The 14,993-nt window shown below is 44.9% G+C and overlaps 1 protein-coding gene across 1 annotated transcript in view; it reads left to right on the top strand.

The window, feature by feature from the left end:
- LOC137431233 (peroxisomal membrane protein 11B) overlaps window positions 1-8,205 on the top strand; it is a 37,308-nt gene extending 29,103 nt beyond the window's left edge. Inside the window, exons 2-4 of the mRNA XM_068122329.2 lie at window positions 5,376-5,491; window positions 6,979-7,334; window positions 7,534-8,205. Of these exons, the coding sequence (XP_067978430.1) occupies window positions 5,376-5,491; window positions 6,979-7,334; window positions 7,534-7,746 (685 nt within the window). The 3' untranslated portion in view covers window positions 7,747-8,205. The remainder of the gene's footprint in view (window positions 1-5,375; window positions 5,492-6,978; window positions 7,335-7,533) is intronic.
- The last annotated feature ends 6,788 nt before the right edge of the window (window positions 8,206-14,993 follow it).

The following is a 14,993-nucleotide window of genomic DNA, read 5'->3' as shown; positions in this document are numbered from 1 at the left end:
TCCCAAGTCAGCTAATCGGCTTTGGGCTGAGTGGCAGAAACTGACAAATGTGCCTGTATCCAGAAGGCTAGTCAACCAACAACTGATTCAAGCAGGCTATCGTGCAGGGCGTCCCCTTAGAAAGCCACGCCTGACCAGACAACACCGCCAGCGTCGATTGCAGTGGGCCAGAGAGCACCGTCAATGGCAGCCAGGACACTGGAATCACATGACCTTCAGTGATGAGTCTAGATTTCTATCTATCGTCAAGTCTATGGTCTATCATCAAGATGGCCGCAACCGAGTGCGCAGACAAGTGCATGAAGCCTACAACGAAGATTGTATTGTGCCAAGAGTCCAAGCCGGAGGTGGTGGGGTGACCGTTTGGGCTGCTTTTCATGTAGGGGGCAAAACTGACCTGGTTGTTCTGAATGGAAACCTGAACCAGTTCAAGTACAGGGCCATTCTGGAAGAAACATTGCTTCCATTTGCTCGTGTGGCCTTTCGAGGAAACTTTTTCTTCCAAGATGACAATGCACGGCCTCATCGTGCTCGCATGATCCAACATTTTCTTGCTGACCGTGGTGTCGAGCATATATGGAGTGGCCTGCCATGTCCCCGGATATGAATCCGATAGAGAACTTGTGGGCAGAATTAACGGGTCAAATCGACAACTTGGACCAGCAGCCGACCTCTGTGCGTGAATTGCAGCAGGCTATTTTCACTGCATGGCAAGCGATTCCTGTCCAAACCTTGGCAAATCTCGTGAACAGCATGCCTCGACGTGTACGTGCTCTCCTGAATGCTCGTGGGGGTTACACGAAGTACTGAACTGTAATTTTACTGTCCGTAATCCCAGTCATAATTTAACTTTTGTTTTTGTTGAAATTATTTTTGGCTAATGTGCGAAATAAAGAGATACTTCTGGAAAACGTACAGAAGTTTAACACAGTACTGTCCATGAATTGAGTTCGATATCAGTTTCCATCACTTTCAAGGATCAATTTATTTACTTCAAAATGTCAAATGTGGTTTTTGTTTCTTTTAAAGGTCACATTAACAAAATCTAGAATAATTTCAACATAATTCTAATGAACTTTTGGTTCTAAGTCATCTTGAAAAGTAAGTTCACCCCTACAAAAAAAATATTCCATATTAAATGCCAAGTCTGTATGTGAATTCCCCACATTCACATTTCAACCACAACTCAGCTCTTTTGCACAACAAGCATCAACACAAGACACTTTTTGTCACACGCAAACTGATCCACTCACTGACCATGACGTCAGTCTCGCCCACCCCCACTCCAAATTACTCATATCCCAATTTATGAGCAAGTACCGAACACTTGGGACAGGACACATCAAGGCAACTTATCTTTAAGTGCAGGTAGTCGCAGGTTGGTCGGGTCCAAGAGTGCCATCCACCCCGCCAAATTCCCAATTTATCCCATGGGGCCAACCAATTTCCCCAAATTTCCTTTTATCCGGCTTACTGGCAAGCATGTGGATCCGCCTCCTCCGGTGACCTCTACTCCACTACTTTCCTTGGCTACGAAGCTCCGCCCCTTTTACCGTGCGAGGGCTATCAGGTAAATTGAGCAGCCAAAATGCCAACATGGCCCACGAGTGTCCACAAGGGCGCGACCCACCATCCATCCTTCGGCCCCCTGTGAGGACCACGGCTCCACCAGCCCAAGCTGGCCAATGTGGTGAGCACCTGGTGCCAACTCTGCCATTCCCAAGGCCTCGGACCTGGGGGGCACGGTCACAGTGTGCGGCATCCACACAGCCACGTCCCCGGCACCTCCTCACATCCCGCAGTCCGACCAAATGAAGCCCCTCAGTGCCTAACCACATATGACCTCGCTCAAGGTCTAGTTGACAGCCGTGTTCCACCAGGAGACTCAATCCCAGAAGACATTGTTTTCACACCTCGGCCACCCATAACACCACATTTACCTCCAGACTGCACGAAACTCCATCCCTACACCCGCATCCCAAATATTGGTGCAGTCGCCCCCATAGCCAGTTGAAGGCTGTGTCCTGATTACCTATCAATTTTGTCCCAGCCTCCTACACGTTGGTCTAACACACCTGGATCAATAATGGTGTCCCAGTGTCCACCACGGCTTCATAAAATTCCCCCTCCATTTTGCATCTAGCCCTCAAATTACCCATGCCAATTTTTCCACAATTCACTATTTTAACCAAAGGAGGGTGCTTCCCCATACACTTGCCAGCCGAGCATGGCCCCGTATACTCGGCTTGTTCTAATTTATCTCTGATTGATCCCATGGCTCTCTTCCCAAACCGAGAGTCCACAAATCACAATGGAACATCTGTAGAAGACCATGCTCTTACCATCATGTCACTGATGCTCCAATGGTTGTCCGGTGGGCTATAATCCACATCCCTGTCCATGTGGTTCGACCCGCGTCCATAGACCAGCACAGCATGGCAGGTCATCACATGCTGGCTGTCCCAGTCTCAGGGAGAGGCTGCCAGGCCGTATGGCTGGGCGGTCACCACATCAGGCCCTTATTGGCTGTCCGTGGCGCCGCCACCAAAGCGCGGCTAACACAACAACACCTCCCCCTAGTGGTCCTCCCAGTCCCTATGAATACCTCCCCCTTGTGGTCCTCCCAGTCACTATGAATCACCACCTCGGACCTCCGGAGGTCTCAACCCCCTCCAGGGTCCGGCGACCTTGCTGGCCCAAGACACTCGCTCGGACGGCAACCCGATGGACAACGGACACCACACACCACCAGACCCACCATGGGGCCCGGTTCGTACTACAATAACAAAATGAAGCCTTCAAAGAAAATAACACCTTCCCTACAGTCAAACATGGAGGAGGTTCAGTGATGTTTTGGGGTTGCTGTGCTGCCTCTGGCACTGGGTGCCTTCAATGTGTGCATAGCATCATGAAATCAGGTGATTACCAAGGCATTTTGGAGTGTAATGTTCAACCCAGTGTCAGAATGCTGTGTCTCTGTCGAAGGTCATGGGTCTTGCAGCAGGACAATGACCTCAAACACACTTGGTTCAAAGCACCCAGGAATGGTTCAAGACAAAACACTGGACTGTTCTGAAGTGGCCAGCTAAATCCCATTGAACACGTGTGGGGAGATCTGAAAACAGCAGTTGGGAGAAGGTATCCTTCAAATCTGGGAGAACTAGAGCAGTTTGCACAAGAAGAGTGGGCCAAACTGCCAGTAGGGAGGTGTAGGAAGCTCGTTCATGGCTAGAGGAAGCGCCTGACTGCAGCTATTTTGTCCAAAGGCCATGATACCAAATATTAAGTCTAGGGTGTCAACAATTTTGTCAATGCCATTTCTTTTTATTTTATGATTTAAAAGGAAATATTAAGTTCTCAAACAAAAATTAACGTTCTGTAAAATTAACAGTGAAATAAAGAATTGTGGAGACCAAATACTTTTGTCAATTTCAACTTCTTTTTAGAGAAAATTGAGTTATTTGAAAAAGTTTCAAGGGTGCCAATATTTTTGGCCACGACTGCATATGTATATATATATATATGTATATATATATATATATATATATATATATATATATATATATATATATATATATATATATATATATATATATATATATATATATATAAATGAATGATCGTTTTAAGGCCATTTTCCCCGCTAGAGTGGGGGTTAGCCTTGCGGGCCCCATGACAATCATGGTTCCCTGTTTGAGGCAATGTTTTTATGGCCGGATGCCCTTCCTGACGCCAGCCCTTGGTCACGCTCCTACAATGCGCAGGGATACGGTGTACCTATTCTAGCCCGGGGTACACACGGGCATCATTCATCCCAGCAAGCTGGTACTCAATTTGCCGACCTCGGAAGGATGACAGGCTGAGTCAACCCCCCTGGCGTTAATTCAGCGATCGACCGGGATTCGAACCCAGGATCCTAGGATCCCAAGCCGGCACCCTAACCGCTAAGCCAACACCAGGCTCAATATTTAATTCAGGATATTGTCGATAATTAGAATAATACAGTTCATTCAATAATACAGGGGTGGGGTGGGATGAGGGGGGGGGGGGTGATGGGTCATGGAGTGATGATACCAATTGAATTGATACCAATTGATGATACCAAATTGATGATACCTGCTAAGTGATACCAATTGAAAATAATACTCTATGGTGCTGTGAATAAAGGTCTTTAATAAATCAAATAAACAAACCTCTCATTGAAGGCCAACAAACTATCGTTAGAGCTGAAAGAATCAGACAAAGGGCATACCGACAGGCATCAGCAGAAGTTGAGAAGTCACATTTAGGTAACAGAGTTAAGGTGAGAATCACAATACAGAAATCACAGGTAAGCAAGGGAGGTGGGGGATTGGGAAGGAGAGGACACTTGGAGGCAAATAGACTGATGTCTTGAAAGACTGGAGGGAAGGGGATGAGAGGACAGATTCGGGGGAAGTGATTGCACATACCAGATAAGAGCTGGACAAAAGCGCAAAGGTGAGCTGGAAATGTAGGTCTGCGGAGGTCATCATTTAGGTATGCATTTTTGGATGAACACAAACAGCCTGGGGAAGCTGGGTGGGGGCAATGGGTAGAAAGGGCAGCAGTAGCATGACTATAAAAGAGACTGGAGAAGACGAAGACCACATATCTGTGTGTAGGTTGAGCAAGGTTCAGGTTCTGGGATTCAGTCAAGAAACACCGACTATACCTCTAAAGTGGAAAGATGTAAAGTCACTGCACTTGCCTAAATTTGGGAGTAATATACTCCATGTTAATTTACCTGCATACTGTGTGCACCATCACAAGCTAATCGTGGTTGAGAAAATATTTTCAGAATATAAAATCTCATCTAATAATGTAAGAGCGGAAAGACAGGGAAGAGGAGTTTAAACACAGCCAGTGGAAAGGTTTGACGCAAACATCGAATGATTCAGGTAAACACAGCTTTTCATTTTGGGTGATGATGAAATGACACTTCACGTGAACGAATGTAAGAGCAGGATTGGTCAGAAGCTGGAAGACTATTCCATTAATATGGATGGGGGAGCAGACTAGGGAATGGAGGCAGATTCGATTTCCAAGCTGAAATAAACTGGTTGCGTGCTGGCAATTTGGCTTTAATACAGGAGTCTGTGAACCTAAGTTTGAAATCTGAGCAGGATAGTTGTAGATGGGAAGGGATGTACTGATGAAGAAAGAATAGGTCTTTCTAAAAACAGCAATCAGCAGGTGAGAGAGAAGTGGCAGGTGGGAAAGATGGAGAGGAAAGTAGATGGTGGAGAGGCCTGTCGTGCCAGCAAGAGACAAGAGTGCTGATCAAGAGTGAATGTGACATGATTAACCATGAAATGTTAAAATGAAACATTGTGAACAGTGATCGATGTGTGCAGCACCGCACAATATGCCTGCACATTGCTGCACTACCTGCTGCAGAGATCGAGTCACAGAGGGGAACTGGCCACACGTATTCGGCGCCTCGAGTCACACATCAGTACCGGCAGAAAACGTGAGTTATCGGTTACACTACCAACACATTATCCTCTTGTGGTCTCCATGAGCATGTCGGTACAGACCACAAGCACACCAATTACTCTGTACGGGTATGTTGCAATCATATACAACTCCCAACCCCGACCTGCAATCTTTTCTTGCCTTTTGCCAATTTGTCTAATGTTTAGTTGTACGAGAAGGGTTTAATCAAAAGACAGCCTGTTGTACTTGACAAACATATTGCATGTTTATCTATGAGTGTCAATGAGGATGTAAAATGAGGTAAAACGCACAAAAAGCATCTTTCTCTGCACTGTAGTAGAATAATAAATGTTATTGTTGGAATCGCTACATTAAAGCTCGAGTTCGCGCTTCTTCTTCCTCATTCCCTGAAATTTAAAAAATAGACAAGTAAATTGTGAAAATTGTTCCAAATTAATCGATTATTACCTTTCCAATGGTTCCACGTGTATTATTGTACGACAGTAGAAACTCTTTGGAGTAATAAAACATTACAGATGGAGAAGCTGGGCTCCTTTTATATATATATATATATATATATATATATATATATATATACATATATATATATATATATATATATATAAGCACAAAATGGTGAAATTTATAACCAAGAAGCCCCTCCTCTGATTCTGATGAACTGTTAAAAAGAGTTGGTGTTGCCGAAGCGGTTTCTTGGCAAAGGTTTTTCTGGTGGTTTGGCATTGCCTTCCCAGCAGCGAAGTACACCGTGGGATATTCAACGTCCACCAACTAAGGCCGTCAGACGGGACGCCAGTTTAGCATCCCTCCGAGGGTGTCTGTGAAACACCGGGATGACAGTTTATATCTGGGTTGGGATTCACACACAGGCTGGACAGCGTAAAGCGAGTGTGCATACCTCTAGGCTGTCCTACCAGCCACAAACCCATTTACCCGCATATATGCCCATGCTTCACCCACCCCAACCCCCTTACTTTATTACCTGCAAAATTGAAGATTTTTCAAGTACAGTATATTGGTCGGTTGCGTTTGTCATTTTGTCTGTTTGTCACTCGCCTACAGGTCACAATTCTAAACCCGTCATTAAACTTCACCAAGTTGTAGAGGTCGCACATTATTGAGAAGCCTATTGAGGTCAAAGGTCACCTGGAGGTCAAATTTCTAAAATCGCCATTTTCCATCCGATTGACTTGATAATTGAGCAGCATTTGCACATCGAGTCACTAAATAGAGAAAACAACTATTTTTGAGGTCAAAAGGTCAACTCAAGGTGAAACTTCTAAAATCCATTTTCATCTGAAAAATCATCACTTTTCATCCTATTTGCCCGAGCTTTGATCGAGATCGTCAATTTTAATCTTGATGAAATGGATAATTTGATGGAGCAATGGTAACCTTTTTGGGGGGATGGGTGGATTTTGCAAGTATCGTGCTCTGCCCGTTACATCTTCTTGTTTTATCCTTTCCCCCCCCTGCCCCCGAATGTTTCTTTGCATGCAGTGTTTCGCTTAGGAATGCCAATAGATGCTTTATCTGCGGCACAACGCACAATCCACCTGTCAGACCCAGTTCTTCGCTTCTGTCTGACCCTGGCACACATCAATCGTGTGCTCTATTTACTTTGCGACCACGTGCTGTGGATACGAGCAGCAGGAGTTGCACCCAATGTTGATGCCGAACGCTGGGCAAATCGCTCACATCGTCATTTCCTCGTCTCAAGCCTCCTTTCAGTTGTGCGAGATGCCTATGAAATAAACTTGCTGGTGGGTAGAGAACCACGGGATTGCTGGGTTGGTGTCGAGGATGAGAGACGACCAGACAAGCACCATTGGAAATCTGCCAGTCCTGCGAGAAAGGTAAATTGCTTTCATACAAACGACATGAAATAGAAGTGGAAAAAGGTCATAAAAGAGGAATGACAGGTAAACCTCTTGCACTACAATGTTCAAGATAGAAATGAATTTTTGATTCTGCTTCACACAAATCACCTTCACACAAAGTTCAGTTTTACGCATCATTGTTCTCGACTCAGGTTTCCATTCTTCTACTCCACAGGCTTGTGTTTGGTTGTCTTTTGCTGTACGTGTGCTGCGTGCCAATCCTTCCTTGCTCGTCGACACAATCAAGAACCTTTGTGACTTGGTCATCCCTCTGGAGCGACTTGGTATGCTGCAGGTGTCACGTGGCTGTGTGGGCACCTGCGGTCTGGTCTCTTCTCTCCTGTCAGTCATGCAGCTATGCCACCCCGACTACATACTCAAACCCTAGCCAGGTCTTGCAACGACTAGGCATGAGGCTTGTACAAATTTTCCTTCCTTCAAGTCGAGAGTAACATCTTCAACACCTGAGAATTCCCTCGAGACAAGATAATTGCCCCATTGTTTTTGAGCATTGCTGTCCTGTTCTTTCTCCGATAGAATATCCTAGTTGATGACTATTTTAGGATACTTGATCTCTTCGTGTTGAGTGCACTATCCCTTAACCCAGTCATAAACGTTAAGTTTACCTATTAATCAATTCCTAATCTCAGACAAAGGAATGCCTGTTTTGACCAATCAACTGCCTACCTTGGCATTCTAGGTAATTACTGCATTAATATAACATTTGCCCAGAATTTAAAAGAATTCGAAACATTGTGCGTAAATCAACTAAACTTTTCTTATCTGTGTCCTGAGTGATGCAAATTTTCCTGATTTCCTGAAATTAAATTGACAGTTTGTTATCTTATTTCGTGTGGCCTTTCTCTGAGTGGTTGGTCTACGATGTGGTTAACCGTTTTCAGCCAGCCCTGGTCAGGTGCTGCAATTATTGCCATCCTCCTTCTAGGATCTAGGTGATGTAGTCTTGAACAAGATGATCTGCAGTCTAGAGGAGGCCACACTCACAGTCAGATGAATCAGTAAGGTCTCAGGAGAACATGTGATGGAGTCTGCCAACACCCATTCGGAGCTGGTTAAGGCAACACCATTCCTTCCTAGGCAGATCACAACCAGGGGGCTTGGTGGAACAGGGAAGGTGTTTTAGACAGTTGCTGCGTTTGAAGGTACTCCATCGCTTCATCTGCCACATGTGCTTGCTCAGGCCATAGTCTGCTGTGATATATAGGTTTGAGCTACTCAAGTAAAAGGCTTGCGGCTCTTCAATATTTGGGGGGAGGACGTATATCTTCTTTCAGTTTGTTGTTCAAGGGGTGGTCGGGGTTCTGAGATGCATTGAGGGCTACTTGTCTTGTGATGGCTGCTCGTCTAATGTGATGGGGATGGATGCTTGCAAGGACTGGAAGTTGATGATGGGAGGGAGTAGGGCAAAGGCAAATGGAGTCCTCTAGTCTAGTAGGAAGACTAGGTCCCCCTGCACCCCCCGGAGATATACTTCTAATCAGTGTTTCTAGATTGGAAAAAATGTGTAGAAAATGACTAGCTATGGCCCCAAGCTGAAAAAATGTCCCACATACCATTTTTATGCAAATTACTGCTGCCATTATCAAAAAAACGATTTTTGACATATCTCAGCCAATATTGCAGATAATTGAAAAATGAAGGTGTCTAGACCCATGTTTTGAAGGGCATAGATCATGATAGAACTATTCATAACATGATTACATGTGTCTATGGTATACTAGTATGCATATTAATGCTGTAATTACAAAATAATCAGTTTTACAAATGATAAGGATACGTTAATACTGCAGATAACTTAACATGGTACATAAGGGGTCTAAACCCAGGTATTTTCAAGGTTAAATGTCAACAAGATGCTCCTGAGTCTTGCATAGGGGCGGGACATTGGCAGTAACATTGGTACCACTCAACTTTTCTTCCCACCATTGACTTTGTATTGCGAGAGATTTTCACTTGCTTATTTAAAGGTTTCTCACCCAGCCCACGTAAAATCTACCAACTCCTGCTGTTAACTCCCAAACATATTTTTTTATGTTATCCAATCACAGTGCAGAAATGACAGACTAGAGATCCAAATTAGTGCTGCTATAGCTGCCATTTTACATTTCCATCCATGTAACATGCGCGCTCGCGCGCTCGTATCAATTGGTAATGTCGCGCGCTCGTATCAATTGGTAACGTTGATGTTATTGAATACCTCAGTTGAAAGTTCAGTCTTCCATTCCATCTGTGTGTTGTTCTTGGTATTCATCCTCCAATCTAGCCAGGTAAGATGCTAACTATAATGTTACTCACACTCTTGACTTCAGTTTCTGCATGAAATCATAAACAGGCAGAATAACAGCTGAGCCAGCTAGCACCATGTTAGCTAACGTTAAAGCTAGCCTCATCTATGTACAGTATGTTCCTAATGTCGGTGTAACTTAAACTTTTGTTAATGCCAAACATGAGACATATCTGTTGACTTCTGTATATGAATTGAACCAGAAAGAGGCACGACAGCTGAGCTAGCTACAGTAACTTAGCACAATGTTTCATTGGCCTAGATAGCTAACGTTAGTGTGGAAGAATTTAGATGTTTTAGCTATTAGCACTTTTGATGCCACTAAACATGGTTTAGTCAGCTAAAAAGTACCCTAGTGTAGAACATGACTCAGAACCTCTGTTACCTCACTGAAAACTCAGAGCCTCCTTTCACAGGCACTTTTAACATCATTCGTGATTTCTTATTTGTCATTTAACAGTGATGGTAGACATCGACAGCAAGCATGCCCAAAAGAAAACGGAGTGTAGAACCTGCAGCCCAAAGCTCTCCTCCTACATGCATCCTTCATGTACCATCCATGTCTGATCATGGGGATTTCACGCCCCTCCGTAAAATTAAAGGATCTGCTTCAGAAAAACTGCAACTGCTTCAAAAGATCCGGGATAGACGTCTCAACCAACCGCATGACTCCCCATGTCGTATGCAATCAGTATGTGATCAGATCCCGGCAACTCTTCCTGATGACCTAGAAAGAGTAGGATATCACAGCAAGTGTTATAAGCACTTTGTCCGCCACTTTCATCGTCTGGGAGATGATACAGAACCAGGGCCATCAACCTCATCATGGCATCACTCTCCTCGTAAACCAGGAGGTTCTGCTGAACCCATCTTCCCGCCAGAGTGTATATTTTGTGAGAAAGTTGAGACCAAAGATGCTCATCGCAATACTGAGAGGCCTACAACCTTCCCATCCTTTAAAAACAAAGAAAATGCATGGGGAGCAAATCGAAACACGGGCTGAGAAAATGGGTCTCTATCGACTCCATCGAAAGGTGAAAAACAAAGACCTCTTTGCATGTGAGGCCAAACACCATCCGTCATGTTTTAAAGCTTTCCGCACAGCATTCTACAACTATGAGCGTGCGATTCACAGAGCCGAAGCACCAAAGGAGCAGGCTTGCATGTCAGCCGCCCATGAAAAGGCATTCAACTCAGTACTGGAACACATTCAAACCCAGGTCATCCAGCAGAATAAAGTTCTACAGCTTTCTTCCTTGCGCTTGCTCTATGTCGAGGAACTGAAACTGAATGGATATGAGAACTCAAATTATCGGTCAGAGAAACTACTGAAACGCCTACAGAATGACCCAATCAAGGAGCATATCCACTTCACGAAGGTTGATCATGACAAATGTGATGTCATTTCTTTCTGGCTTGTGCACAGCTCAAACATAACAGTTTCCAATGCTCTCGCACGAGCATTCACACTCGGAAGCACAAACAAGAACCAAAATGTTGCCCTCCAACTTCGCCAGGGTATTCTACAGGCTTTCAGAGAGTGTAAAGACCAACCATGGCCACCAACAGCTGAAGACATGGAGCTCAATCCTGAAGACATCCTACCTCCAGACCTTGTCCGCTTTCTCAGCGTGCTAATGACTGGCAAGGAGGGCATCGAGACAGAAAAGGTGAAGCGTCTGGTCTTCTCCATTGGACAAGATCTGTGCCGTGCAGTGTCAGATGGAAAATGGAAGTTACCAAAGCACATTCTCCTCTGTGTGACTGTAAGGCACCTGTTCCGAAGCAAACAGCTCACCACAATACTACACAGGCTTGGACACTCTGAGAGCTACGATTTCGCCTTGGAGTTGGAAACTGCTCTCGCCAAGGTCCTGGATGAAGTCTCAACTTATCGTACACCACAAATTGTGACAGGAGAGGGCAACCTTGTATTCCACTGTGAGTGGGACAACTTGAATAAAACCACTACCAGTGTGCACGGCAGCAACATTGTAAACAGTGCTGGAGGAATCATGGTGCAGGAGGTCAAGCCCGGGTTCGAGAGCAGCAAGGACCGAATGCTACCTACCATCAATAGGTCACAACAGCGTAGCCTGAAGGTCGACACACCAAAAACTCTCCCACCCTTGCACTTTACTCGCGTTGGCCCGAAGTTCCCTGAAGGCTCATCATTCACACCGCCAGCAGAGAATGACACAGTCTATGCCACTACGATGCAAGAGTACTACATCTGGCTCTTCATCAGATACATCGGAAGCTGTGGCCTGCAGCCTGTGCCTGGGCTAGGGGGTTTCACCTCTGCAACTGGTTCTCCCCCACCCAGCAAATCAACAGTCGACTACTGCACGCCTATCCACCAACCGATCACAGACAACGCAGTTGTTCGTGAGCTACTGAAGCGTTCCGAGGCAGCAACTGCTGAGGTGGGTCAGAGATGGGTCCTGAATACATTTGATCTGGGTGTCTGCATGAAAGCCCTTCCCATCATCTGGCGCTGGCCAAATGAATTTGCTAGTCATGTAGTAACGATTGGACCCTTCCACACATCCATGAACTACATCGGGATGCTCACTGGACACAAGATGCGTGGTTCTGGATACCATAGACACATGTAATCATGTTATGAATAGTTCTATCATGATCTATGCCCTTCAAAACATGGGTCTAGACACCTTCATTTTTCAATTATCTGCAATATTGGCTGAGATATGTCAAAAATCGTTTTTTTGATAATGGCAGCAGTAATTTGCATAAAAATGGTATGTGGGACATTTTTTCAGCTTGGGGCCATAGCTAGTCATTTTCTACACATTTTTTCCAATCTAGAAACACTGATTAGAAGTATATCTCCGGGGGGTGCAGGGGGACCTAGTCTTCCTACTAGACTACTCTGAGTGGACAGTTTATTATGTGGGCATGTAACAGTCATAATGGCAATTGATGGTGATGGTGTGAGTTGTTGCTTTTGACGAATCTCTTCTCTTCGTTGGTGTGCTCACTAAGCATTGTGCATTGTCTGATGGTTGTATAGTCTAACGTGGGACCCACAGAGTCTACCGCAGACATCACAGTTATAGACTGGTCCTTGTGGACATGGGCATTGGCAGGTTTTCCTTTGTTGCCTCCGCTGTCTCTTGATAGCAAGTCTCCCACATTCAAAGTGGTCCAGGCCTTTATGGCAAATGTTATGCAAAGCTGACCTGTTTTGGGCCTAACGCTCCCAGGTGACAACTGGAATGGCAAAATAATTGAGTGTAGACTTAAGGACATCCTTATAGTGCTTTCTTTGTCCACCAATTGACCGTTTACCAAATTTAAGTTGTCCACTCTTGGGATTCTCATGGTCTTCCATGAGGTCTCTTGGGATGGTCTTCCATGTGTGTGAGGTGCTCTGACCAGCGAAGCTGGGCTTGCATCAGGAAATACTCAATTCCTTGGATACGACAGTGGTCTTGGATTGAGGTGTTCTGTCTTGCCAGGTGATGCCAATAATCTTGTGAAGGCATCACATATGGAATTGATCTAGGTGTTTGATATGGTGACAATAAGGTGTCCAAGATTCGCATCCATACAGGAGTGTCAATAAGATAATGGGATGATAGACACTGATCTTGGTATCCAGGTGAATGCCACGTTCATGCCAAAGACAACAACAACAACAGGCATTTTAAGGCCATTTTCCCTGCTAGAGTGGGGGTTAGCCTTGCGGGCCCATGACAATCTTCTCTATTTTGCCCCATTTTCTACATCTCCCCTGGTTAACCCCCTTGCCTGCATTTCTTCTTCCACCATCTTTAGCCAAGTCTTTCTCGGTCTTCCCCGTCCTCTACTTCCTTCTACATTCATGTCCATCACTCTTCTCAACCAGTCACTTTCATCCTTCCTCAACACATGACCAAACCATCTCAACGTGTTCCTCTTCACAGCATCAATCACAGGCTCTATTCCCATCATCTTTCACATTTCATCATTTGTCTTCCTCTCTCTCAACGATACTCTGCACATTCACAGAACCATTCGCATTTCCACCCTTTCCAGCCTTCGTTGATGCTCCACGTTCATTACCCATGTCTCGCTCCCATAAATCATAACACTTCTCACACATGCAGCATACACCTTTCCCTTCAGCTTCAGCGACACTCCCCCCCCTCATCAGCACGCCACTCAGTTCCCGAAACTTCTTCCATGCACATCTCACTCTAGCAACCGTTGCCGAGCCTGATCCACCTTCTCCACCCAGCATGTCTCCTCGGTAACAAAATGTTTTCACACCTTCCAGCTTCATGCCGTCTCCAAGATCCAACTCAACATTTCCTCCATCTGCAGCTCCCTCTGTGCACACCTTACACTTGAATGTAGCTGCCACACTGGTTAATGACCCTCTCAAACCACTACATTTTTGATGAACGTTCATGCCAAAGGTGATGTGTTAATCTTCCAACGGACACACATGCTTTACTGAGTCTTGATGTTACTTCGTTGTCAGTCATTGCATTTTAAGAGAGGACACCTCCAAGGTAGCAGAACTTATCTACAACTTTGAGTGGCATGCCATCGATGGTAATGGATGGGATGGTATACACACCTTCTGGTATTAGGTGAAGCATAGCCCCGGTCCACTTGAGGCTAATCATAAGGCCATAGCGACAAGCAGATTGCACAAAGGAGTTGACAAATTGCATATCTTTGAGATTATGACTGAAGAGTGCGCAGCCATCGGCAAAAAGTCGATCACAGAGCGACATTTCCGTAATTCTGGACTTGGCCTTCAGACGCTGCAAATTAAAGACACTACCGTCGGTATGAAACTGGATCATCACTCCCAGGGTGCAATCTTTAAAGGCATCATGAAGCATAGAAGAAAACACAATGCTAAACAATATGGGAGCTAGGACACAGCTTTTGTAACAGGAAATGACTCAGAGGTGCATCCACTGTCCCTCACACGAGCAACCATGCCATCGTGGAAGATTCTGATGATGTTGATCAACTTAGCAGGACAGCTGACTTTGTCCAGTAGCTTCTATAGGTCTTCCCTACTGACCCGATCAAATGCTTTCGTAAGGTCGACAAAGACCATGTATAGATCACGATGTTGTTCTCTGCTCTTTTCCTGAAGTTGACGAGCAGAGCACATCATAATCGGTTTTCTTTTGGGGAACTTTTTATATCCCCTTCTCCATGTGGAGAGAGCAGTAAAAATGGCAATTAATATTCCATTGACTTGCTTTGTTTCAATGGTTTTATCAAGGAGGTATACAGTTTGAAAGATGTTTCACATTTCATAGAGCAAGTACTTTTGGAAACAAACAAAAAATAAATATAAG

This window comes from Myxine glutinosa, chromosome 7 (assembly GCF_964187855.1).
Source record: "Myxine glutinosa chromosome 7, kmMyxGlut1.1, whole genome shotgun sequence".
Classification (NCBI taxonomy): domain Eukaryota; kingdom Metazoa; phylum Chordata; class Myxini; order Myxiniformes; family Myxinidae; genus Myxine; species Myxine glutinosa.
The sequence above is the reverse complement of the archived record's forward strand: the minus strand, read 5'-3'. Positions and strand labels throughout refer to the sequence as shown.